Here is a 27,532-nt window from a genome sequence, read left to right as displayed (position 1 = left end):
ACTCATTCTCATGACTGCTCTTGTCTAATAATTAATAAATAAATTTTGTACCCTCCTTCCCGACCTATGACCTGTTTTAATCCTTCCACTCGGCAACGACGTTATATATATATATATACAGAGAGAGAATATCTAGAATTCTCTGCACTCTTTGCTGCATATGTATCTTGTTATATATCTATATTATAAAATTTATAACTGGTTCTATAGCTTGAACATAATTGTTTATTTTTTTGTTAGGAACACAATAACATGGGTATTGAATCTCCTTCTATAAAATGCACGTGTATATTAATAGCGATATGTTCTGCTGTTATTTTCTTTGGTTTCCTTCTTCTTGTTCTTTATAATCCCACCGAAAAGGTGCAACAAAGAGGATCACCAGTCTGGACATGGAAACCTCGAAGTAAGACAATTTTAATTATGCCCAATATTGTTTAATGATACTGAAAATCAATAAGCAATAAAAGTTTAATGAGTCTAAGATTTTATTTACGAGATCGGTTTCTGAATACTTCATAATTTTTTTCGAGAGGCTTCGTTTTTTTCTTCTGCTTTTCCTTCAAAACAAATTCATGCATTTTTCTAGGTCACTAAAAAGAAAAAGAAAAAAGCTTACAACGAAACACATCTCCCTCTCGAACGCTATTTTGTTGCTACCACTTTGTTTGTTATAAATACGATTTTCAAATTTTACAGATTAATACAATAATAATAAAGAAAGATAGGTAAATTTAAGAATAATTTAGACGTGTTTAAATAAAGAGTTTACTTTTTACGTGGCTTTCTGTGAATGGACAATCACCGTATATTCTGAAGGAAAAAAAGCATTTTTTATTACTTTTATTTAATTATATTAATTGAAAAAAATATTTTGGAAGGAAAAAAAATACTCAAATGCAGTCTGTTATCGAAGGCGAAGTAAGAATTTCGGAGTCATTATGACATTTTCCTGAACACTTGGGTGTCGTGTGCCATAGTACCCCCTTAATTGTCCTAGAAAGTACTGGCTTTTTCCTTGAAAGTACATGAGTGTGATGAGTTGTAAAAAGAACACGTGAATTAAGTTATAAGTTTATATTTGCTCAATGTTATTTATCATCAGTAGTTTTTATCAATGATTTTTATGCAATCGACCGAAAAAAAATCCCCTCGTTTCTAATTTAAATCAAGCTTGTAATTGCAATTAACTAACTCTTAAAACAGAGTGCCAAAATAACTTCAAAACAAATTATAGTCAAATTTAAAATCCCGTGTATTCAAAATTGAAACAGCACTTTTCATCACTGTCTCAAAAGTGATTGTGGAGTTAGAAAAGTGTGAGAGACGTTTGTTGACTGTCAGCAGAATCTGATCCCAGGACCTCCGAATTCTTAATAAGATGCTCTAACCACCATAGTTGGACACTCCTGTCCGAGGAAAGTTAGGAATGATTACATGATGGTAGCCACAATGTTTAATAATGACATACTAATTTTAAATTGCCATGTTACAAAGAGTTGCAAATTGGAAAACAGGGCCTCAATAGCTAATTCAGTTGATCGGTAATTATTCAATAACTTTACTTTTTGCTTATTTTTCTATATCTTAAAAACATTTAAGCGAATGGAATGAACGTGGTGAAGTGTCATTCAAATGGCAATTCTATAAAGACTGCATTTTCATCCAAAATATAGTATGTGATGTTTCAATTTTGAAAACATGGACACTTCAAAATCAGCGATTAATTATTACGTTACATATTGCGACTTTTTGCTCAATTTTGAGTAACCCTTATTTACAGTGTAAAAGGACAATATAGTTACGCAATGTAATTCAATAGTTTAAAACCAAAGAAGTGGCATGTATATTAGTTATTAAAATGAAGTATAAAAGGATGAGCACTGGTCACCTACAAATAATAAATCTTAGTTTAACTAACACACTAATCTGAAAAAATTATTCTTTAACAATTGAACGTCACCTTCCAATTCGATTAAGTTCTAAGATTAGGAATTGACCAATATAATATTTTTAAGAATATAATACATTACCAATCAAATGCCTAATTTAAAAAGTAAACTACTGAGATTTTACTACTTTAACTTAAATATCACCACTTACCTAAATAAACTCACCAACTTAATGCATAATAAATTAGAAGTGATAAAAAGAATTCTAAAAAACTTATCAAACAGCAACGGTCGCCATATAAACTCATGCAGAGACGTCCTGTTACGTCTCGGGATCTTTTAGGCTATTAGTTTGAAATAATTCAGTGCTAGCCAATATTCTTTTAAGAGTTTTTATTAAAACTTAACAAAACGACATCAAACAAAAGACTGGTGAGAAAAGCTATGTATTACTTTGCTATCCTTACAGATGCGCACACTGCGCCATCTATCGTAAGGTAAAATTATTCATTTAATGGAAGGAAGATACAACATCCTCCAACCACAAAAGGTTAAAGTTTAAAATTATCAAATTTAAAATAAAAGTTAAAGTATTAAGTTTAGAAATATGAAACAAAATTATTGCAAATACATAAAATATATATATCGAAAAGGACAGAAAGTTTTAAAGTATATTAATACGAAATTGAAGATTACAGTTTAACAGGTTTGACTGTTGATCTTAGAGTTTTACTTACAATACCTGTTGTTTCTAAATGAAATAATCGTTGAAATCGTCGAACTATTTCACCATTTTGAGTTTTAACCTTTGCAACTCGGGAATCACCATCACGTCCTTCATAAATTTCAACTACTTGGGCTGGAGGCCAATCAACACGTTTTTTAATATCTTTTTCTTTTCTTTCTTGAAGTGTCATTTTTTGAGCAGTAAAACAATCACAACTCCTGTGAGTGCCTCACCTTTTGTTGTTTGCAACAGGTATGCGAATTTTACGTCGTCCTCGTTTCTAGGATCCTCATTGATTTTTTGGAACATGGCCCAAAGAGAAAACCAATTTTTGGGATTTCCGTCAAAGTTGAGTTTCGGAAAATTGATGCTAATTCGATCTGACGATATGACTTCTGCTTGTTTGCTTACACTTTCGTAGGATTTCGAAAACTCGGATTTAAAGACTGATATTTCAAAACGATTTTGTCATTTTCAAACAATCTTTTCGATTTTTCTTCAAGTTTTGCAAATGCTACTGACGCTGACTCATTTATTGTTTTTGTTACGTCTGTTCGAAGAACTTTTCTTTGAATTAAGCGATTGTTATCCATATTTTCGTCAATGGATAATTTACGTTAGGGGCCAGGCGCGACGGCTTCAACTTTGGTTGATCAAATAAAAAATTATAAACGCAAAACTAATGCATTTTGTTTATTTTTTCATCGCGTATTCGTGTATTCAGTTCATTTTCTAGCACCGGCGGAGCTCAAATCACGCCCCAAAATCTGTGTGCTTTAGTTTTTATCCTAGGGAGAGTAGTTTATGTATTTCTCACTATTTTATGAGATCTCAGGGGAAAAGGGAAGCTATAATTATAATCGGTTTATTATATAGATCACGCGATTCCCACAAAGAGCAAAGGGTAACATGTATTTTTTTTAATTAATGCCTACTGGAACCAAAACTAGATTAATAGACAGAATGTGAATTTTAAAGTGTGTGAAAGAGTGCTGCGTGTAGAATAATAAATTAAGAAAAGGATTTACAGAAAAGGAATAACATAAACATAACATAACATTTGTCCTAAAGATTCCACTTTTCCATTAGTTTCAGGTCTATGGGCTGTAGTTAACAATTGTTTGATTTTGCAATATTTATGAAATTTTTTAAAATGGGAAGAAGTAAATGCTCTGATTTTCTATCACTCAAGACATTTTTAGGAGTTTGAATTTTGAAAAATTTGGTGCAAAAAATGAACATAAGTTTCTGTTGTTATTGATTTAATGCGAAAGACCACATATATAGGGTGCGATGTCCAATTATTAAAGTTAAATATTTCGTAGTTGAATTATGATAATTAAAACCACCTACAATATTGCAAGGATGTCAAAAGGGTTGTCAACTCGCTGCATTTCCTGAAGTAAACCAAATCTTTTTTGCCTAGGTTTTTTATTTATTTGACAAGTATGACAATGTCTATTATAATTTGTAATATTCAAAGTAATATTTTCCCAATGATAAACAGGAGTAAGTAAATTAATAGTTTTTTTGCAATTTCGGATGACCAAATTTTTCATGAGTAATTTCAAGTAATTTATGCCTTAAAGAAAATGGAACAGCAATTTGGGTAAAACCCTTTTTTATGTAAACATAAAGCTTTATTAATTTCAATAAAATTTCCAGTTAAATTATCCTTTTGTTTGACTTCGTGAATTTCGTCGAATTGGAAAAAAATGCGAAAAACGGCTTACATTACTTATATCAATATTATTATAACTATTGTTCTATTGTTGTGTTCAATATCGTCAGGAATATCCCGAGTTAACAAGTCAGCTTCAAAGTTTAGGGTGCCTCTCGTGTATTTTATATCTTAATCATGTAAACTTAATTGTAAAGACCAGCGAAGCAATCGACCTTTTATATTTTCTACATTTTTAGCCCAACTAAAGCCACATGGTCAGTATGTTTGGTAAATTTATTGCCAAATAAATAATGATGAAATTTGTTTACTGCATTAACAATAGCAAGACATTCCAGTTCTGTGACAGCATAATTTTTTTCACAATCTCGCAAAGAACGAGAATGGAATGCTATTGGATGTAAGACACCTGAAAAATCTGGTTGCTTCAAAATCACTCCTACACCATTCTGACTTGCGTCAACAAAAATACGACATTGTAATTTAGGATTAAATATTTTCAAAATAGGCATACAAATTAAAGAATTTTTTAAAATTTCAAATGCTTCTTGAAATTTAGGAATCCAACACCAGGTAGTTTTTTTATTTATTTATCAAGAGATTATTTAAAGGTGCTCTTACTTTAGTATAATTATTTATAAATTTATTTTACACATTTATTGAACCTAAAAATCATTGAAGAAATTTAACATTAGTTGGAGGTTTTAAATTTTTAATTGCTTCAATGTTGTTGTTATCAGGAGTTACGACACCATTACATATTTCATATCCCAAAAATTTAATTTTGGTTTCTGCAAAAAAGAGCATTTAGAAGCTTTTAATTTTAAATTTTTAAATCTACATAAATCAAAATCTCAGCCGTAAAAGAATTAGGTTCGTTATTCCAAGCTTATCGCAGTATTTACAAGTCTTAGGAGGCAGCTCCTGGGATGCCTGACTGACTGAAATGACTTGTTTGTTGTTTATTTTTATGGAATCTGTCCCTTTCTTTATTAACTCTAGGTCTAAATTAGGATAGTAATTTGAAATTTTCACTTGGTCCGGAAAAATTTTGTTTCTGTTGAGGATTAGAATAATTCGGACTAATTGAGTTATTAATGAATGACCGCCTTGGTGTCCAGCCTTGATATTGTTGTTAATACCCAAGAAATTTGTATTCCGGCTATTTTTGTTTAGTGTCAGTTTTCGGTAAGACTGTAGGTAAATCAGGAATTAGTTTGGTAACAATTATTGGCCATTCAATTGGGGTTTTGGGTTCTTTTGAAACCAAAAGTGTTTTAATTTGTGGGGAAAATCCTATAGACAAACCCTCAAATATATGCTCATTATTTAAATTTGTTTTTCGACCTAACTCTACCTTTTCAGTAAAATATGAATTCAGGTCTTTAGATTGGCCAGAAAATTTAAAATTTTGAAAATCATTATAGCCAAAAGGAGGTAAAAAGTATGCTCATGAAAAATTTCAACTGTCTTTTGATAAGAATTATAATTTAAGCAGTTATTAATATATAATTTCAAAGCTGAATGCATTTAAAAAAAATTTTAAATTACCATTCCTCATTTAATTTAGCATGTATAGTTTGTTTTTCGAAATGTTTGAGCCAGGCTGTGAATTGTACACCAATGTCGGGCTAAAAGATTAATATATCTGATTTATCTTGTACAACTTTATCTATTCTTAAATTTTGTAAAGAAGCATTTAATTCCTTTTTGAAATTCCTATTTGTATTGGTTTTCACATTTTCCGATTTTTACATGTTTAATTTATATTTTTTGCCGCACCGTAAGGCCATTCAATCCTTAAAAACAAATTTTAATATTACATTTAAAAATAAAACTTCGAATATTTAATAGTTTATTCATTTTAACGCTAAGCATAATAAAACAAAAATTTAAATTTCACCCAAACAACCAATATGATAACATATAATTCAATAAAAAGATAATATTTCCTTTAAATAAATTTTATAATTATTATCATAACGATTATACTGAATCAAAAGTAAAGGATAAAAAAAATATACGTAATGAAAGCATTAAATTTCAAAAACATTATTTTAATTTAAACCAAATACTGTCTTTTGACAAACTATTTGTTTATGACAAACTATTGAGTAATAATATCGATTAATTGAAATAACAAGTATAAATTTCAATATTACTGCAATAACCATGCTGTATGTTAAATTCTTCACCATATGAGCATGAATTATTTACAAACATTCATTTCGGAAATAAAATAAAGCACAATGGTGAAGCAAAAAATAAATAAGTAAATAAAGTAGAAAGAACTCTCATTGTTAATTTATGTCGATATTTTAGAACTAAATGATTCTCGTGGAACTGAATTTATCTGAACACATTTGGAATTTCATTTATCTTTCACAACACCGTCAGTTGAGAGAAAGCATATATATATACATATATATATATATATATATATATATGCTCTTAAAAAGCTTTTAATTAATCTCGTTATGTTATTCCTTTTCTGCAAATCCTTTTCTTAATTTATTATTCAAAATGAAAGACTCTTTTTCACACTTTAAAATTCACATCCTGTCTATTAAACTATTTTTGGTTTAAGTATATGCTACTTTCCCTAGGATAAAAACTAAAGCACACAGATTTTGGAGAGCAATTTGAGCTTCGCCAGTGCTAGAAAATGATCTGAATACACGATGTGAAGCTCAATAAAAATATTTTTTCCTTCCAACTGCTGTCTGCGTGGCTGAACATTCGACCATGACTGCTAAAATCACAAGCCTAGCAAGATAGAGCAGTTGGAAAAAAAATTGAATTTTTTCCCAGAACTGTACCTTTCCTCGAAACCATCATGTCCGACGGCGAACACAGTTTCAGACGAGGTGTAGATGTTGCCAAACTGTTGTGCTGATGGTGCGAACTACGAAACTCCTATTATATAAATAATTAACTGCCCAATGCTGAAATATCCTGATGAAGATGAGACAGAAAAGAAGTATAAATTGGATGCTACGACTAACAAAAAACTCTTGAGCTCCCTTTGAAAATGAAGTGTTTTGTCGTTTTTCACAATTGGACTTGTGTTCATCGGAAGTCGACTGCTCAAACTTGCTGGAAATGACATTATTAAAAAAATAATAATTAAGAAGAATGGATCGAGGATGTGTCCTATCGAAAGTGTGCCACGCAATATGACGGGGTTTTTTCCCGTGTCTCTACAATCGAAAATGCGTCTGTGTCATAAACACAACGATTCTACATAAATACAATTTCTCTCAACTGACGGTGTTGTAAAAGATAAATGAAATTCCAAATGTGTTTAGATAAATTCTGTTCCACGAGAATCATTTAGTTCTAAAATAGCGACATAAATTAACTATGAGAGTTTTTTCTACTTTATTTACTTATTTATTTTTTGCTTCACCATTGTGCTTTATTTTATTTCTGAAAGGAATGTTTTTAAATAATTCATGCTCATATGGTGAACAATTTAACATACAACATGGTTATTGCAGTAATATTGAAATTTATACTCGTTATTTCAATTAATTGATATTATTGCTCAATAGTTTCTCATAGTATTTGGTTTAAATTAAAATAATGTTTTTGAAATTTAATGCTTTCATTACGTATATTTTTTTTTTTACCTTTTACTTTTGATTCAGTATAATCGTTATGATCGAACTGGATCAACATCATTTTGACGCTATAGACTGTCAAACTGAAGCTCTCATTCTTGGAAAATAATTTTCAGTTAAAGAGGGCTGAAGGGGTTTGTAGGTTTAACTGTATAACAATACATGCATGTATGACTACTATAGGAAAACTGAAAAAAAAGGTTGTAAATTAAATACGGTCATTAAATGTAGTGGATATTATTTATTCTTCTAAATTTAGAAAAATTGTTGATAAGTTTAAAAGTATTCTGAACTTAAAAAGAAAAAAACGAATGCGGACATAGTTCAGATAATTGGACGTTTGGATAATTGGCCCTGTATATATATATATATATANTATATATATATATAAATATGCATACATTTCCGGAAAATGTTATTTCATGGGAAGACAATACTTCGAGAAGCCACATTAGTCAGTGTAATATTAGAAACTTGTTTTATAAATATTAGAAATTCTTTTTCGCGGCTATCATTACCTTAAAGAGAATAAACTTCTATAATGTAGCACTATTCGATACAGTAGCCAGTAGAAATATTTTATAATTGATTTTTTTTCTCTCTTTCTCATGAAACAGAAAACAACTCTTTTGCAGCGAGTGTGGAGAATTCAAAGCACCAAGAGCGAAATGCGTCACAGGAAGTCGTTATTGATGATGAGGTTCTAAGAGCTTTTAAGCAAAGAAGAAGAGAAACAATATTTATAAGGAAGAAAAACACTACAAATTAAAGATGACCGAAAGATTGTATTATTGTTCTATTTCTGCTTTACAATCTATTAATGTTCCATTGTTATATTTCATTCTCAAACTTATTTCGATCCGTTATGTCGGTGACATAAGCTTCACCATTAAGCATATGTAATCAAATTTCGTGACAGATTTTTTTTTACCATGACCAAGTTGTTCAAGTGACAAATTTTGTCTTTTGTCAAAATGTCACTCGTATTTCAATGTATGCCTTTTGGATTATAATTATCCATGATTTTAAAATTTGTAATAACGGTGAATATTAACAATAAAGTACGTAAGTAATATTGAATGATTTCCTGAAATATTATTTTGCATGCTTCGTTAAAATGAACTTGGAAAGTTTTTTTTTTATTTTGAGCTTAGAATTTCGATGAATTCAAAAGTTATTATTATTCTCTTTTAATTGAAGTTTCTTTGTTGTATTTCAAAATTGTTTTGAGAAGAATTTGATTAAAATTCAGCTTCATTTTACTTATTAGTCCACCATAGCAGAAGTTTACAATAGCTGGTCGATAGGTCGTTTTAACCTGCCTGTCGCTTTAAGTAAATGCACATATATTTTTTTTTAAGAAAGGGGGGGGGAAGACAAAAAGATGAAACAAACATGTGTGAATCTTTTACTCTTTTTTTCAACATTTTTTTTTTATTTAAAACACTTTCCTAGACTAGAATACTAGAAGAAAGAAACATTCTTTTGATCTAATGAGCGGATTTTCCCGTCCAAGAACTCAATCTTAATGGTTCATAGGGGTCACCTCAAGTACGTTAACTAATCAGAGCAGACGATAATTAAACTTCGAAATCTGGAACAAAATACAGAATTAACATACCCTTTCCTGTTGAATTGAAATTTCAGACCCATTCAGGGTAGGCTCAATCTGGGAAATATTATCTCAATGGTTTGGTCAAGAAGGTGGTTCAAAGTTTGAACCACTGAATGTTAAGATTTATTTTTGCGTCTTTCGCCGTAAGTCGAGAACATTTTAAGAGAAAAAAATTTTTGTACACAGCTATAAAATTTATTCATCGAAAAAAAGTCCATGCAAAAAATGTTCCTTAATAGTTATTCGCAATTTTTTATTATTGTAGTCAAAAATATTAAAAATATTTTTGAATTGTAATGTATACAATTTTCTCAATCATTTCACCGAATGTAATTTTGGATCGCAAAATACACGATTTGGCCAAAATTGGTCAGTTGATGTTGAATGAAATTTTAATGTAGTCGTACATTTAAAAAAAAGTCCACTTTCACATATAAAACGTTTTAAAACGTCATTTGTTTTATATAATAAGGATATTTGAGGTTGCACCTGAGAAGCATTAAGATTGAGTCCTAGAAAGTAAGAAATCCGGTCACTAAATTAAAAGTTAATTAGAGTGTTTTTTTTTCCCTACTGTACATAACTAAACAAGGAGTTTTTGCCAGATTTAAGAAAACCATTAAAATATGGTGCAATATCTTTTCCCATCATTGATTAGTACTGAATAGCTTATTAATAAAATCAATTAGAGAAATAGAGGACTATAACTAATTGGGGTATGTGGTTAACACAAGGTGCATTATTTTTGTTTTCTTTCGTTAAGTAGTTTCCCTCACGTTTTTCCTTCACATAAAGGCTCATGATTGTATGGAGATAATAAAGTGAAATAATATCCGTTTTTTATTCTTCCTTGATGCCAGTTTAATACTAGAAAAAGATAAAAATTCTTTTGCATGTTACCCTTTTGCGTAAAATATTGCTCCTTTAAATAAAAAAAATGATTAAATAAGGAAAGAAATAAGTAAAAATAAAAATAAGTAAAACAAAATAAATAATGTAATGTAAAGAAAATAAATAATTAAAATAAAATAAGTTAAAAAATTGATAAAAAAAGTGGTTCTTAAAAATTTTTACAATGTCGAAAGGCTAGTATTTTTTATCTCGCTGAAAAAATACAATTTTTGTATCATCGATATTCGCATTTTTAGGGTTCATGCCAGTATGGTGACATCACGAAAATTGTCGATAAATGTTCTACAAATGTTGCTAAAATCATATGCATGGGCGACAATATTGACGCATTGAAATAAGTTAAAATTACAAAGCAGTAACGAAAAATGTTTTTTTTCTTTGCATTGAAATCCATACATAAAAAAAATTTACTAATTTTATTTTACGCGCAGGCTAGTGTTTAGTTTAAAGATTTTTCAGATGGAATAAATGTTAATTTTAAACTTTATTATGTCGCTTATTGATGTATGGGAGGATAACAATTATAATGTCTACACATATTTTTCTTATGTGGCACCATAAACGGGTATTTCTTCATGTACTGACGGTGTTATTATTCATCAATAAAACTTAATTTTTTACTCCTCAGAAATTTACATTATTTAGAATTTTCAGAGAATTTTTATTATAACATTTGGTCAGATTTTACTTTCTCGGTTTTCATTAGTTTATTTATTTATTTAGTCGCAGCATTTTCATTTGTATGTTGAATCTATTAACTAATATTATTTTAGCACTTTTTTCAATTAATTTTAATAAATTCAATCTTCAATCATCATGAGATAATGACCATAATTAATTTTAAGTTGCAATATATGACAATTTACAACTTTTCATGTGTACCATAACATGAATCATGTAATTCCTGAAACTAGATGGCTTTTTTTTTCAAGTTTCTCAACCATATTAATTTTTTAAAACACTAATTAAAAAACTGGGTGATATTATTGGACCACTAAATTTATACTTTTGTTGTGAACCCAAAGCGTTTCGAAGTTGACAAAGAAATTCAACGCGATTTGCAGTACTTTTTACATCGTGCTTTTACTTTACTTTAGGTAATTCCAAAGTCATGCCAAAGAACATATTTTGAGAAAAGAGCAAAAAACAGAATCGTAGGTAGCATTTAATGATGGGTAAAGGAGGAATTTTTCAAATTTTTCCTATGTGTTGATTTTCCTCATTGCTTTCTTGGTTAAACTGCAACAAAAAAATCTGCACCGCCTTTATTTTAGAAGGAAACTGCAACAGGTTTCATTATTTTTTTCTTCCAAATTTTAAGTAAGTGTACGTGAATGNATGATTCTTGAAAAATCGATTTTTTGAGAGTTTTAAGGGTCCTGACCCCCCTTAAGTAAGTGTACGTGAATGTCGATCACTTAACACAAGTAAAAGCGGGTCCATTTTAAACAACCTGGCAATTTTCCAAGAAGGAAAAACTCTTAGCCAAAGTTGTTGAACCATAAAGATTTATCCAATAATGATTCAGAGAAGTTTCCCTTCAAAATAGTTACTGGGGGGAAAGTTCGACACAAATTTTGTTCTTTTTCGTATAAACTAGTATTAAGATGAAAGACGCATGGAAAATTTTTTACTGTTTCACAGTTATCGCGCAAAAAATGGCAGCATTTAGACTAATATGTCTTCACGAATAGCAATTCAATTTCTCAGACGTTTTTCAGACACACACAAAACAATTTGTTCAGTAATTTTCTCAAAACCCATGTCCTGATTTAAATATACAAAATTCCTTTTGAAATTTTCAATTGCTTCAAAAAATAAGAAGATGGTAATAAAAGTGGAACTGTTTGAGTGCTCAAAAATAAACTTTCATTTTCAAGACTCACTAGAAGAATATGGGGAAAAACAAAAGATATTTGAAAAAAGAAATGTACAGTTGCCAACTAAAAAATAAAAAATTATGGTGATTAACGAAACTAGAAAACGAGAGTGAAATATAGAATAAATAAATAAATAAACAAAATTAGAAAATTTACAGTGTAACGCAAATGCATTTCCTCGAGCTATGGAGAGTAGGCGTGGAATTCATGTCGTTGACGAGGGAATCGGCATTCATATGAATGAAACAAAGTTCCGTTGTGTCAAGATAAGCTGATGCAACCAGGTTGAACAGAATTTTAGCATTATCAGATTAGAATTTAAGCCTAAGTTTTAAAAAATGCGTGGCAAAAGAATTTTGAGGATAGGTGCCTATTTTTGAGCTCTCGAAATATCTCGACTTTTACTGCCTGATATATTTTTTTAAAGAAAATGATGTTTTTATATTATCTAGTATATATTTCCACTTAATTTTTTTGTGAATATTTATATTTATTTTAGCGAGTTCTTTAAATCCGAAGAAATCAGAGGACGAAAAAACTGGTGATATTTTTTGCTTGGAAAAAGGCTTTAAGAGCATTTAGCAAAAAAGCAGCCTTAGGAAATCTCTCACTTATCATTTTTTTAGATGTAAAATATGCCAATGCCCAGACATGGACATTTTAAATATATACGACTAAACTGTAACTAAGAGCATAAAATTGTTTTCATTAATCAAATTAATATTTTTAAGTTTATAATAACTGAGTATTCACTAGCAAGCTGAACGCAGACACATAAAATTTGAAATTTATATCTAAAATATCAAGCGTACATCTAGCATATTTTCAAAAAATAATTAAAACTTTCTCATAAACGTGTTGAAATAGCTGAAAAGATATTTTTTTCTGTGATCGAATCAAGGAGGATTATATTTCACGTTGCTTCCTGATAATATTAATCATTGTTCTGTCAAAGCAGAGACACATGACAGAGTTCTAATGCCATCAAACTAACAATCAAGAGCTAATGGTGGACATATTTTATCCCAAATGAGTATATAAATTAATGCCGAATAAATTCTTGAAGCTTTTGTATTACTATAAGCGATTCAAAACTTAAGTTATTCCAAATGAATTTTCAAATTGAACTCAAATGAAATGATGTGATCAAGCAAAACCAAGAGCAATTCAGGATATAAACTATCCCAAATGAATTTTTTTATTTATAATTTCGAATAAAACATTGACTTATAACATACTATATAATGAAAATCGTAACACAATCAATTAATAAGCCTGACATGTCTTATGTCAATACATTGACAAGCAAAAATTGAAAACATTGTATTATAAAATTTGGGAGAACGGAAGTATTTTCATGTATGAATAATTAAAAATTAACCAAACGGAATCTTATTCAACTGAAATAATCTAATCTTGAAAATTTTCCTGCTCCGTGTAATACATAAGGTCACATATAAATATAATTATGGAATAGTATTGCTTAATATGTAAAGCAAATGAATGTTTAGGTCTAAAAAACACACTGGAATAAAATTAAAATAGTATAAAAGTATAGTAAATAGTATTTGAAAGATCAAAAGTCAAAGTATCTATTCTATGAATTTTCTGAGGGCACCATTCAGGATGTAGAACCAGTATGCAAGACAGTTTATAAAATTGGATCTTAGTTTATCAACATTGCAACTTTGATTCATTGTGTTTGAAAAATACTTTTTTGTGTGGTTACAATGGAACAAAGCACATATCTTATTAAATTGCGTATAAAATCATAACCAAGGCTTATAAGAATTGCAATGTCAATATAGAAACCAAATATTAGAAAATTTCATTTGACATAGTGACAGAATGTTTCTGAGAAAGAAATGAAGAAAACATAATTAACGATTTTGTGAAAATGTCATAAAATTCTATGAATGTCATCCTCTTTCAAAGGACGGCAAAGGCGAGGAATGAGGATAATTCTTCTCTAAAAAAATATAATACCAATGCATCAGGTACAATGACCTTTGATCAGTAGAATAGAAATATAAGATTCTCTTCGAAAAAAGTTCTCCTAGAGAAAATATAATCATTACATTTACGTTTAAAATGAAGAAAACAAATCTTTCTTAATTTAAGAAAATTACTTGGAAATTTTTGAACTCAAAATATTATCAAATTATAGGTAATTAAAGGTTTAAAAAAATTAAAAGAAAATATTTAAATAAATGATAACTTGTAACATTACACAAATTGTAACTGTTAAAGTTCGGGGTAAAATTAAATAATCATTATTTCGGTATGAATCAACATTACAAAACCATGCACATAACAAAACACTATTAACATATAAATATTATTTATAGAATATTTATGAATTATAAAACAATTAATAGTTGTAAATTTTATATATTTGTTATTCGTTGTGCTTTGTAATATTAGATTTCATTTTATTTCATGAAAGGTAACAAACAATCAATCCCTTTCTAATTCTGAATTTCGACTATTACTGTTCAACTATATTCAATTGTATTTTTGAGATCAAACCAGAAGATAAGAGAACTCCTGGATCTCGCATTTGGGACAAACTAGCCTTCGTGGAAGATTTTTGAAGGAACTAACCAGCATTTGCGTTGCATAGATAGGAAAGCCACGAAAACATCCAAAGTTTAGTCCGATGACAAAGGAATTCGAACCCATGATTCGTCTAACACTCATAATAAATATTCTGTCCACACTGTGATCGACGCTAGCTGGGAACTGACCAACAAAAACATAAGTTCTGGCCATCGGCGAAATAATTGCTGGTACTGATTGAAAAGTGACGGTGCATATTACTGTCAGCTGGGTTGATTGCTGGGACGCCCTCTGATTTTTTTCCAATATTGTAGGAAGAGTTGGGCCCGCATTTCACAAACCGCTCCATTGCGTCAGTCTGAATTGCTCCCTGTACCAGCGAATTAAAGTTGTCTGCTGCCACCAGTGAGGCGTTCGAGCGAGTAACTGTAACTGTAAATTCATTGTTTGCAGGGAGATGCACGATGGACAGCGATAGTTGCCGACATTGATCTTGTGTTAAAGATTCTTTTAATTTTCAAAAAAGGTAAGGTTTTATTTTTTTGATTACATTGAAGTTATTATTTTAATAATTTTTGATTTACTATTGTTCAAATATGTTTACATCGTGCAGATTTCTGTTTACAAGGAACCGCGTTTGAAGTGCTGTTTTAGCATTATGTTTTAGATATGCAATCATCTTTATTCATCTAATACATCATAATTAACACCTTTTTATGATAGAATAATAAATTTTTTTAAAATTAATTCAATGTAAAGCTACAGAAAAATGTTTTATCAACACCAAGATCGCCGCCAAATTTTTGGCGACAATTGAGCAATAGCACGCAAAAAACAAATATAAAATCTGTTGTATGATGATGCTTTTAGTGCAATTCATAATATGTTTGTTGTAGCATATGATATAAATCAGGTTTATCTAAGTATTTTACGAAAATAGGTTTGTGTAATAATCAAGAATTTTCATTAAAACTTATTTCTTTAAGTTAAATAATATTTAGAATTTAGTTAACTAATTGCTGTTAGTAATATTAAAAATGTTTTCTGTTTCATGCATTTAATTTTAAGGAAATTTTTGAGCTAAGTTCAAGTGTAAAAATAGGTAAAGGTCTAATAATTTATATTAAGTAGTTTAAATTAAGATGAAAAAATTCTTTGTACGTGTTAATATAAATATTTATGAAGATTCATGTTGTGAAACAACCTAAAAAAAATATAGATTTTGGAAAGTTTTATGGCATGCAGTTGCTCATGTTTAATTGTATATTGGCTAACCCCACTTACACAAAAAAATATTACAAAATTCTTTTATATTTAGAAATCAATGTTAAGTTACTTCATAATTTTTGTTAAAAGTTAAGTGAATAATGTTTTTATTGTGAATTTCAAGTTAATATTCATATAAAAAAAAAGCACAATTTTTATTGGGATTACAAAAATATACAAAATTTCAATACAATATGAAAACAAAATTAATAATCAATAAAAATAGCAAGCAACACTTTTTCTATTAGCTTTGAAAATGTTAGAAAACTTGTGATAGTTCTCCATGAACTTCTATAAGTTTCCTTATTACCTACTGTGTTAATTATTATTAGGTAATTCAATGAACTCGCTCTTGTATTGGTAACTTGAGATCAAAATTTCTACTTGTGCTTGTTGCTTGTGCTTGTTGACAATTTAAATTACAATCATTTCCTGACCACTATAGACAGAAAATAATACCATTTTATTGATAAATAAGACTTCTTAAAAGGATATTTGACCACTTTCCAAGTAGCCGAGGTGCTTCAAATTTAACTTGTATTCTATTACAAAAACAAGTTAGAACTGCTTCCGAATCACTGAAAGCTAAATTTATTATAATTTTTTGCAGAGAATCGTTCAGTGGAAATTAAAATTTTTCATTTAACTCTTTGAACGATTTTCAACGTTAACGATATATTTTGTGATTCTTGAGCCGAACTTAAAAACTTTATTTGTTTTATTGTTGATAATTCCATTAATAAAATTTCCTGGCCTACAAGTTATTTTTCTCATTCTAATTAATAAAAAATATTGGTCTAATTTTTATATAAACATTCCAGGTGTCCGTTGTGTAATACTTTTAAAATGTTTGCTAAAAGTTGAGCGAAAAATATTTTTACTGTATATCTCAAATTAATATTCACATAAAAATAAGAATTTCTTTTTCTTTCAGCTCTTTAAATGTTGGTAAACCAGTGCCAGTCCTCCATGAATTTCTGTGAGTTTTATTACTTAATGTGTTTATTATTATTAATTTAATTAACTCGCTTTTCATGTTTGTAACAATGGTAACTTGCAATTGAAATTTCTACTATTTTCAACTAGTTGAAGTACTAAAATCTCTAATGTAGCTCTGTGCTTATCAACTTCATTTTTCAATAAGTTGAAGCGCTCCAAATTCAACTCGTATTCTATTGACAAATAAGTATTGTCATTTTGAGAAGTATTACTTTAATTGTTAGTATTTAAATTATGATTTTAAAGAACAATTAGGGACATTTAATGTATTAAGCGAATTCATTTATAAAGTACACCACTCTTTGGGACCAAGAGAAAAAGACTATAAGATTTTAAAAACAGTAAGTTCATACAAATAAGAAAAGCTGGATAGAAAAGTTTCAATGGCTGGATAAAACTACAAATAGTCATGAATAGTGACTAAACCTTCTAATTCTTTATGATTTCAAGGAACGTTTTTGTCATCTCTGCTTTTGCTGAAACTGTATAATAGTAATCGCTACAACTTAACATTCTTTTACCAAAAACTATTGTTTTAATTTTTGGTGGGAAAGAAACTGTGCATGATAAATTTGTAAAGCATATGTTTGATACATATATATGGTTGTTTTAATATGGGTGGTGTAATATGTAAGACACCATATTCAAATTCATAGAAGAAAGTGTCTTCCTAGAAACAATATAGGTGAAAAAGTGGAAGAAAGAAGAACTATTTAACTAGATCCAGTAACATATTTCATTTTATCTGTAACGAAGATTGTTTATTTGCTTTAATTTTCAATCTAAAAACTTTTTCTGAGAAAAAGTGATTTTTTTTTTCTATTTAAACAAAAAAAAAATCAAACATTTTTGTCTACTTTAAAAAAAATTGCTTGCTGAATTGAAATATTTATTTTCTAAATGATGCATAAATGAATTATCATTAAAATTACTTTCCTATATAATGATAAATGATCCTTGAGAACCTTTGTATATATGCAAAATCACATAAAAGAGGTGGCGCAGAAGTGATAGGTCACTATATGTTGTTTGATATTTTAAAAATGGTTATTAATTTTAATTTTAATAGTTTTCTCCCTTATTCAATGAAGAAAAGTGTCATATTTATAAATTTTATTAATGTGTATATAAAAGATTTTTTCAAATTTTATTAAGTACTAATTAAAATTATTTTAATTAAAATTTTGATTGGGAAAACACAATCATATTTAAAAACCTACCTTGTTAGCATAGCTTCAAAACATGTAGGTTAAAGAGAAAAAAAAATTTATGTTAGAGTACTGATTTGAAGCATCTTTAAACTAACCTGCACATTATTGCATGTCTTCTAAGACATTTGGTAGAAATTTTTTTTTCGATAAGAACAATTTTTTAGTCCAAGCAAGTAAAATGCCTCGTAAAATGTGTAAGTAAATTTCATTTTTGGTAACTAAAAAATAATGTTACTAATACCTACATTTCACTTATTTATCCATTCTTAAATAGTATAAAATCTTTTTATTTGGCAAAAATACACCTTTACGAGAAAAAAAAGCTTTCTTGAAACTAAACTTTAAAATGTAAACACATTAGGAATCTCTAAATTAACATTTAAGTGCGAAGGAAGATAAAAAGTTATAGAAATCTCACGATTTCTTTATGAGTTAAAACAGATGAAATACATCAGAACCAGTTTTATTGCATATTGAAATGTTGAAGTTTTAAAGATTCTTTTTTAACTTTCCTGTCCTCTGGCAATCATACAGGTTTAAATGTTTTCAGTTCAGTTTTCCTTCGAATTATTCATTAGATTTCAATAAGTTTTGTTTCTTTTCGTTTGTGACCCTTAATACGTGTATCCTATAACAAAGTTTTTTTTTTACTAAATTCAATAAGTATACATTGAAAGTGGTTAATGTGCAACACCTGCTATACTAATCGACGGAAAATGACGACTAATTTTTCTGTATCAAACGAAACTGCATGTAGTATGCAGTGTACTTCCTCGAGAAGGGCCATCCGTCCTCACTGCCCTTTGATGACACTGTCTGATAACATTCCTTTTAAAAAATTAATTGTGTAAATGATAATTACACATTTTTAAAATTATTCCTGATAATAGGTTTGATTCTGATACCATTACAAATATTTACTTTGTAAGGATTTTTCTCAACTGGTTAAATTTTTAAAAGCTTCTCTTTTTGATATTAATAAGTTCATTAATAGATTTTAAAGAAAAAATTTGAAATAAATTTTTTTGTTAAAAATTAACCTTTAAATATTTATTTACTTCATAATTTTCAGTTTAAATTATAGAAAAAGCTCTCAAGTCTAACAATTTTTTTTTAAAGTGTGCACAATGATTTTCTATGAGCATATATTTTTTTTTTCGTAAACTACAAATTTTTCTCATTTTGATAATTTGTGAGAAATACTTTTTGAAATATACATGTAAAATAGTATAAGATGGTAATTTTACAGTCGTTGGGAATCAAATTCATCTATTACAAAATAGTACACATTTTGTTAAATATTTACGGTATTAATTAAGAACCCTTTAAAACTCGGTGTATCCATTTCTGTGAGGAAGCACCTTGCCCTTTTTTATTCCTAGGCGTAGTAGTGGAGTATTTAATACAATTTTTCGCTAAAGAAAGTAACTAAATAAATGAAAAATATTGAAGAAAAGAAATTTCATCAGAGATGTAAACAATGTTATTAATAGTTGTGTAAATTTTTCATATTTTGTCTTACATCTATACCAGTTATATAGAGACATTGCGAAAATCGTGATACTGGTCAAATCTGTAGTAATTCTTATCTAATTCTTGAGTTTTTTATGTAAGGAAAACATATTAATTTCGCAAAGCATCACCATTAAAGTAATTTAAAAATTTATTGAAATATAAAGTTATTACGGAATTGGAAAATTATCTGCCTTTTTAATTAGCAAATTTTGAGCAACCTTTTAACATTTATTACTGAACTGTTTTCAATTAATTACATATCATTGTTTTGATGCCTATTTTAATATGAAAAATGCTGTAAATTTTGAAATTTTTTTTTGTCAAGCGCATACAATTAAAAATTTAATCATTAAAGTAAAGCGGAAAAGAAATGCAATTGATAAATTCGTGCAAGTAAGTGATATATATTTAAAAGTAATTTTTCTTCTATACCTTTCCTTAAAACAATAATTTATTTACATTGGAATATCATAATTATTTTAAATATTAAAAGCAATAAAATTGAGCACCATAAAGTTAATAAAGGGAAAAAAACGGCATGTCTTTGAAAATTAAATATCTGAGAAAAGGTGTGCACAAAATAAGAAATTGAACACTCTGAATAACTTTTCATTTAACAGTCAGATTTTCATGCACTAGGTGTCAATCTTAATGGGTTCATGAGTCAATATTCAATAATTTCATTAAGAAAGGAATTTTTTTGCTCAAAATCTTTCTAAATTATAAGGCAGGTGTATGTTTGCATGGTGTTACAATATGTATTTTGATGAGTCAAAATTTATCAATGAAATGATAAAAGAAAAAACTTTTAGATAGAAATTTTAGTTTTAAAAGCTCATTTTCTCAAAAATACTTATGTTGCTTAAAATATATGATTTGCATAATTTTTATTTTAATATCCTCTCTTTCAGGATTTTGAAAAATGTCAAGCATTGATTGGTGCAGTTGTTTTATTGAAGTTTTTCAGAACTCTTCTATGCTATTCCAAGTTATTCTATGTAGACAAAGATGTTTATTTCTCTGTTGTTTTTATTATTTTTTAAAATTAAATGCGAAATATAAATAGAAATTTGTGTAATATCTGTATTGTTTATGGATTTGTCTTTGTATAATAAAATATATGCAAGAGACAATGTTGATTATGTATTTAACTAAGTTCAGGGTACATTCAATTCATTACATGAGATAACCAGGTGACTAAATTGGTACATTTTTGTACAATACACTTTTTTTGTTGCTAAATTTGCTACAGGACTAAATATTATCAGTAAAACATGAATTCATGATCAATACCGCACTAAATGATCATCTGTAGACAGCTTCTTAATATTATCGACAGAAGGTTGTATTTATTTCTGTATAGGGTACAATAGTGTCACAAGATTCTTTAAAAACACACAGCTTTTATTTTAATACTTTATTTTTAGCTTTATTTTATGTTTAGTAATTCATATACATATATATTGACTACAAGTTAAAACTTGAATAATTACTTGTGAGATACAGAATTTTTCATATGTCTGGACAGCATTTTTATTATTCTGCTTTTAAGTAGAATAGCACAGTAAAGGATCTAGTTTAACAATGTATTAATTAGCGGAAACATAGATTATGCACAGAAAGTCTTCTGGACTAAGGGGTTGAACTGTGTAAAAAATATTTTTCTTTCCAAAAAACAATTTAAATGAAAAAATTACCTAAAAATATTTTTTTTAGTTCATATATTAATAATTTATTTAAATATGTATTAGATAGCTATGTATTTATTTAACTAATTGAATTAAATAAAAATAATTAGAATTGTGGGTTTTAATTACCCCTGTAACTAGGTCAATGACTTCTCGTAAACCTCAATGGACTGAAGGGATGCTGCTGGGTGTATATAAAATGCTGGCCCTTAATTATTGATTCATTAATTACCCTCTGCTGGAAGATGTCGGGCAATCACTTACCCTGCACATTTTAGACAATGAATGCTGGGTTAAATACTACTGGCCCGACAGGAGGCCAGCCATTCATTTTAGTAAAGTTGAAAGTGACTTAGAGCAGGCACAGACCCGTCGCTTTAGCTGTTGGCAACCAGCAGTTCTGTGAAGCTGGACCTACACATTTGTTTTGGCTGAAATCGAATCAACCTATATATATATATNCATATATATATATATATATATATTCGGTATCTGCTGAAACAGTACTGTTACCATGATATTAATTATACTAATTATCAAAATTAATTAAGGATCTTAGACGTTAATAGTTTGGCTATTTTTAATTGTTTCCCTAAACGAATAAGTACTTTTTCTCTATGAGTTTTGCTTTTAGTACATAATTTATTTTTTCATTTCAATTACCATTAATTCTAAATTATTTAATTTAAAAAAATGCTTTTCAAGAACGTAATTTCAAACAAAGTAAAAACGTGTTTTCAGAAAACAAGAGAGATCTTAATTATGTGACATCACATGCCCTCCATATTTATCATTGATCCTACCTGATGAATAAAAAATAATTAAATATTAAGAAAAAGGTGACATAGATCACTTTTTTTCCCTTGACTAAATGATTGCTAGCAATCAAAAGTGGTGTTATTCATCTATTCGTTAAATATTTGAGAAAGAAAAAGACAAAGCTTAAATTATAAAATGGCTAATAATTTCCGACTTCCAAACTGTATAATTTAGACCATTGGTTCTCAACGGTGGCGATACCGCCCTCCTGGGGGCTGTGGGAGTATGCTGAGGGGCGGTGAACTTGTTTTGGGTGGTAGGGGGGCGTTGGATATGTTTTGGGTGGTAGGGGGGCGATGAGCATGTTTTGTCATTCAAATTTAATTTCAAAACTTGCAAATAAAATTATTGAATTAAGATTTCTTTAATAAATAAAATTAATCTAAAGGAAAAAAAGATGAAATTTATATATTAAATAGGGATTATCCGATACACCGTTGTACCAGCTATAAAACGAACTTAAAAGACACCTATTCTTCGATCCGAACCAACACAGCTCAACGCATGAGTCAGTAGTTTTTGCCTCTGATTCATTCAAGCCATTTGGTGGAAATTGAAGTGCATGCGCTTTCAGTATGAATGTTTGACTGGACCAGTGTTTCTTAAGCTTCCTTGCGGTTTTTTGCCCAGTTTCGATTAGATCTCATAGTTTATTTGGCCAGGTACGTGCGCGAATTAGTTCTTTTTCATAAATTATTTATTAATTTTGAGAAATAGTTGATTTTTTTCCTCGTCTGTATTTTGCTTACACTAACAATGTCGGTTGACAAAAAGAAGTGTCATCAATACAGTGCCACGTGCTTGAAGTTGGGATTTATACAATCACTGTTGCACTCTCAATTACCCATGTGTTTACTTTGTAATAAAGATTTTTCTAATGAGGTAATAAAATCATACCGTTAGCAGCAGCATTTGAGAAAAACTTATCCTGACAAACAAAATATAGATTTGTCATTTTTCTCAAACACATCTTGTTTCACGTTTCTGAAAGCATCTTCGGTGTCAAGGTAACTAGCAACCTCATCACAAAAATGAGACGATGGTTTGATAGCTTCTTATAATATATCAAAATTTATTGCTAAATCTGGGAAAGCTCATACCATCGAAGTAGAGTTGATACTGCCGGTTGTCAAGGAAGTTTTAGAAACTGTTTTACACTAGCCAGCCGCATCCAATGTAATAAAAAAAACATCCCATTAGCAACAATTCAGTACGGTGACGAAATGATGAGATGGCCGAAGACGTTCAAATTTCTTTATGCAAATTTTTGATATCCATCGAATTTTCCCTTCAAGTTGATGAATCAACCTTGCCAGGTAATGTAGGCTTTACTGTAGGCATAGGTCCGGTTTGTAAAGGTAGAAAACATTATTCAAGATATACTTTTTGCAAGAAGCTTGATTATATAGATACCAAAGGTAAATCTATTTTTAATACTGTCGAAGATTATTTCAAAGAGAAAAACATTCCTCTTGCGAATATTATGTCTATTGCCACTGATAGGCTCCTGCAATGGTGGGTCGACGTCGTGGGTTTATCGTCCTTTTAGAAAGGGTGGTACCAGATATTTTAACTGTTCACTGCGTGATTGACATACAGCATTTAGTAGGAAAAAATCTCAGGGACCGTTTGCATCAATCATTGCAATATTCCATATCTGCAGTGAACAAAATTCACAGTAATGCTGTCTACGATTGATTATTCAGACTCTTGCTACTATACACCGAGATTCTCTGGCTTTCCAAAAGCTTCTGTCTCAATAGGTATTGGAATCTTTTCGACTCTGTGCTTGAGTTCCTCGAAAACAGAAATGTTGCTCTGAGAGACAGATTGCTAGAATTTATGAAAGACTTTGGCTGATTTATCTGTAAAATTTAATGGCGGTGATTTTAAAATTTCAAGGCGATGAACTCAATTTGATCCCTACAAAATCAGTTATTTCAGCCTTTCTAAAAAGACTCATTTTGTGGAAGCAGTATTTTGGTTGGAAAGAGTTCAGCCAAGCAGGCGAAATTCTCTCTGATGACGCATAAGAATATTGTGAACACCTTGACTCTTGGCACATGGACTTTTCTGACCCTTTTAAAGACGTTTTGTTCCCTAGAAGTCCCTCAATGGACTTGTGTGTTTTGAACCCTTTTGTAAATATTGAAACAACAGAGGTTCAGATTTACGAGGAATTGATAGAATTTTTAACAAATGAAATTTTAAACTGGTGATCGTCTCACAGAATTTTTGCTAAAAGGTAACATGAGTCGTCTCTATCCTGGACTATAGACAATAGTTACATTTTTTTAATTGTCTTCCCTGCCTCCTAATTTGTCGAACGGGGATTCAGTGCTGTTACGGATCTTGTCACAAAAAGGAGAAATCGACTCGAAATTGTGCAACGAGGGTATTTGTGTCTTCCTCTCACTAAAAGTATTAAACCGAGGGTTAAGGAATTACTGTCTGAACCATTAAGTACAATCATCCCAATAACATAGTTACTTGACTGTCTCGTTGATATTACTTTTTAGTGTAAAAAATTATTTTGGGTGTTTTTTTAATTATCTAATTAAGAATAAATTATTATTTTTCAGTATAAGTTTCTTTGCTGTATTTATTTTTTCATTAAACGTATTTATTTTGATCATAACAAATAGACTGTGATTACCTGCCGTGAGAAAATTATCGAGTTAATTTTTAAAAAAAAAAAAAACCAAACAAATTTAAAGTGTAAGAATATTGCTTCAAAATTTTGTCTCTTATAACTCAGCACACGTCCCTCCGTCCCTAGTCTAAATAACAAAGGGAGGTGTTGAAATGTTTTTTGCTCCTTAAGGGGGCGGCAGCGTTATAAAGGTTGAGAACCTATGATTTAGACCCTTTAAATGTTAACATTATTCTTTGATTTTTTTCCCCAACATCTCTAGAACTATTAAATTGAATTGAATCATTATTGAACATAATTATAAAATTCTTTAATCCAAATATAATTCCTTGCAAAAAATAATAGATACTGCAAAAAATAATTTATTGTTTTATTTAATAATGGTCGAAAAAAAATTTCATTGCGAGTCATACAAATTTTTGCATTATTTTACATGTAGAGTAATTTTACGTTACGTTTTGGATTAGATTTACAGACGAATGGTTTATAACCTTTTAATGCTAGTGTTTTAATCAAAGCTTGTGCATAATTTTTCCTGTTTGAAAAAAAATTGCTCATATTGAATTTTCTTTTGAAAATTTTCATGTGCCATTTTAATTATAATATAAAATATTAACTTATAAATTTAAACTTTATATAGTTTTATAATGCCACATAACTTTATATAGTTTTATAATGCCTGTTTATCATAATTTAATGCTCAGTTGTTATTACTGATGATACATATGCCACTTGCCAATATCCGTTAGCCTGCTTGAAATCAAGCGAACTTTTAAAGCAGTGTGTGCTCTTTTTGTTTGTAGTGGTGCCATCTATGTCCAAGAATACGATTCTGCCACACACACATGTTGCAACCGGTTTTACAGTGAGGACTCATACATCCATTCATCCTGTCAAGATCTTTCTAAGTTCATGTAAAATGATTTTTTAGGATTGATCAGTGGAAATGTTGTTATTCTAGGTTTTCCGTATGTTTACACTTTTCGACTAGATCAACTGAATTGATTAGATCAACTTCAACACTATTATCTCAAGTAAAGAATTGTAAGAGTCATGAAAAAATCATGTTAATATCAGTATTAATGTAAAAGCATCAAGAAATTATCAAATAAAAAAGAAGACGATTATTTTTGAGCTTCTCGGAGTTGACTGCTTTCCTATCCAGACTAAGTTTTTCTTTTTTATCTTCCTCACAGTGCATTTTTATAAGTTCTACATAAAATTACTTTCAAGTATTTTTATATTCTTTTCATAGTTAACATATACATAACTACTGTTCTCTTTCTTGGCAGCTATTTTTATCTAAATATTAATACTGAAGAAGGAAAAGTACTTTGTGAAGTTCTACGAAATGTATATTGATTGGAATTAAAAAAACTATCGAGCCTATCGGTCTGCAAAAAGAAAGAAAACAATTAGCTTATGCACATTTTGCAATTTATGACGACCATTTATAAAAATCTATTCAAGAAAAAAAGATGGCCAATGGGTATCCAGTGACCGGAGCAATGCGATTGTCTCTAAATTATCTCTCTCGTGTTATTAAACAAATATAATTCTTTAAATTTCTTAAATTTCTTTATTAACGAATATAAGTGAATTCAGCAAATATTTTCCTAAATTTAATTCTAAAAATAGTATTTTTTTCCATCTTAATAACACTTAGCTCTTTTATTATTTTTTATTTTTGAAGTTGCACAGTATTTAGAAAACTGTTAAACTTCAACCGTTCAATAAAATTTTATATAATAATATTTGATATCTAGTAATTTATTCTTAATAAGTTTACAGTTAAAGATAACAAGTTTCACTATTATAGTTGGAATGAAGAAGTTTGACAATTAAGACGTAGTTTAAGTCAGCATTTTATTTTTTTTTAAAAATGTTTTGATTTGCATATTTTAGCAGAATATTTATTTTGAAGAACTTGTAATTCTGCAATACTAACGTATTGCTGAATTACAAGAAATTTCGCAATTCTTTTGCGGTGTTGACACATTAATTCCGTATTTGACTTAGTTCAAATTAATTTCCCCCTCATAATCAATTTAGAGCAGTTCAGTAGATATATCTTAACAGAAAATTAAAGGAATTAAGCTTCCTTTTCAGAATTTAAACACTTTATATAATCTTTACACTACTAATACAAAACTTGAAAATATTATTTTGAATTATTTTCGTAAAAACAGAAGTAAAATTTACTCACTGCCCCCCTTTACCCAGGTTGCTCTCACAGGAGCTGCCCATCATAATAATGAATTCCTCGAACTAGTGCTGTTTTTAATAGTTTTCGATAAAATTATAATAATTTGAATTATTATTTGGAATAGTTGCACTAAAATTATCAGTTTGCAATGCAAATACTTTGCACATGGTACGAACTGGAGATCTTTAACTGGATATATTGAATACAAAGTCAGTATCAAAAAGATAATCATAACAATTTTAATGATCAATTTTATGCAAAAGAATTTTAGGAATCAGAGCAGTTT

The 27,532-nt window shown here is 29.1% G+C and overlaps 1 protein-coding gene and 1 long non-coding RNA gene across 2 annotated transcripts in view; both read left to right on the top strand.

Annotated features, from left to right (window-relative positions):
• LOC139426257 (uncharacterized) overlaps nt 1-9,003 on the top strand; it is a 50,302-nt gene extending 41,299 nt beyond the window's left edge. Inside the window, exons 3-4 of the mRNA XM_071184404.1 lie at nt 241-406; nt 8,541-9,003. Coding sequence (XP_071040505.1) covers nt 241-406; nt 8,541-8,692 — 318 coding nt within the window. The 3' untranslated portion in view covers nt 8,693-9,003. The remainder of the gene's footprint in view (nt 1-240; nt 407-8,540) is intronic.
• Nucleotides 9,004-15,284: 6,281 nt separating this feature from the next.
• Nucleotides 15,285-20,996, top strand: LOC122271514 (uncharacterized). The gene is made up of 3 exons (XR_006226414.2): nt 15,285-15,415; nt 17,090-17,134; nt 20,792-20,996. It is a non-coding gene; the product is annotated as an uncharacterized lncRNA (long non-coding RNA).
• The last annotated feature ends 6,536 nt before the right edge of the window (nt 20,997-27,532 follow it).

This window comes from Parasteatoda tepidariorum, chromosome 1, assembly GCF_043381705.1.
Source record: "Parasteatoda tepidariorum isolate YZ-2023 chromosome 1, CAS_Ptep_4.0, whole genome shotgun sequence".
NCBI lineage: Eukaryota > Metazoa > Arthropoda > Arachnida > Araneae > Theridiidae > Parasteatoda > Parasteatoda tepidariorum.
Note: the sequence above shows the minus strand (reverse complement) of the source record. Positions and strands in the feature narration are given on the sequence as shown.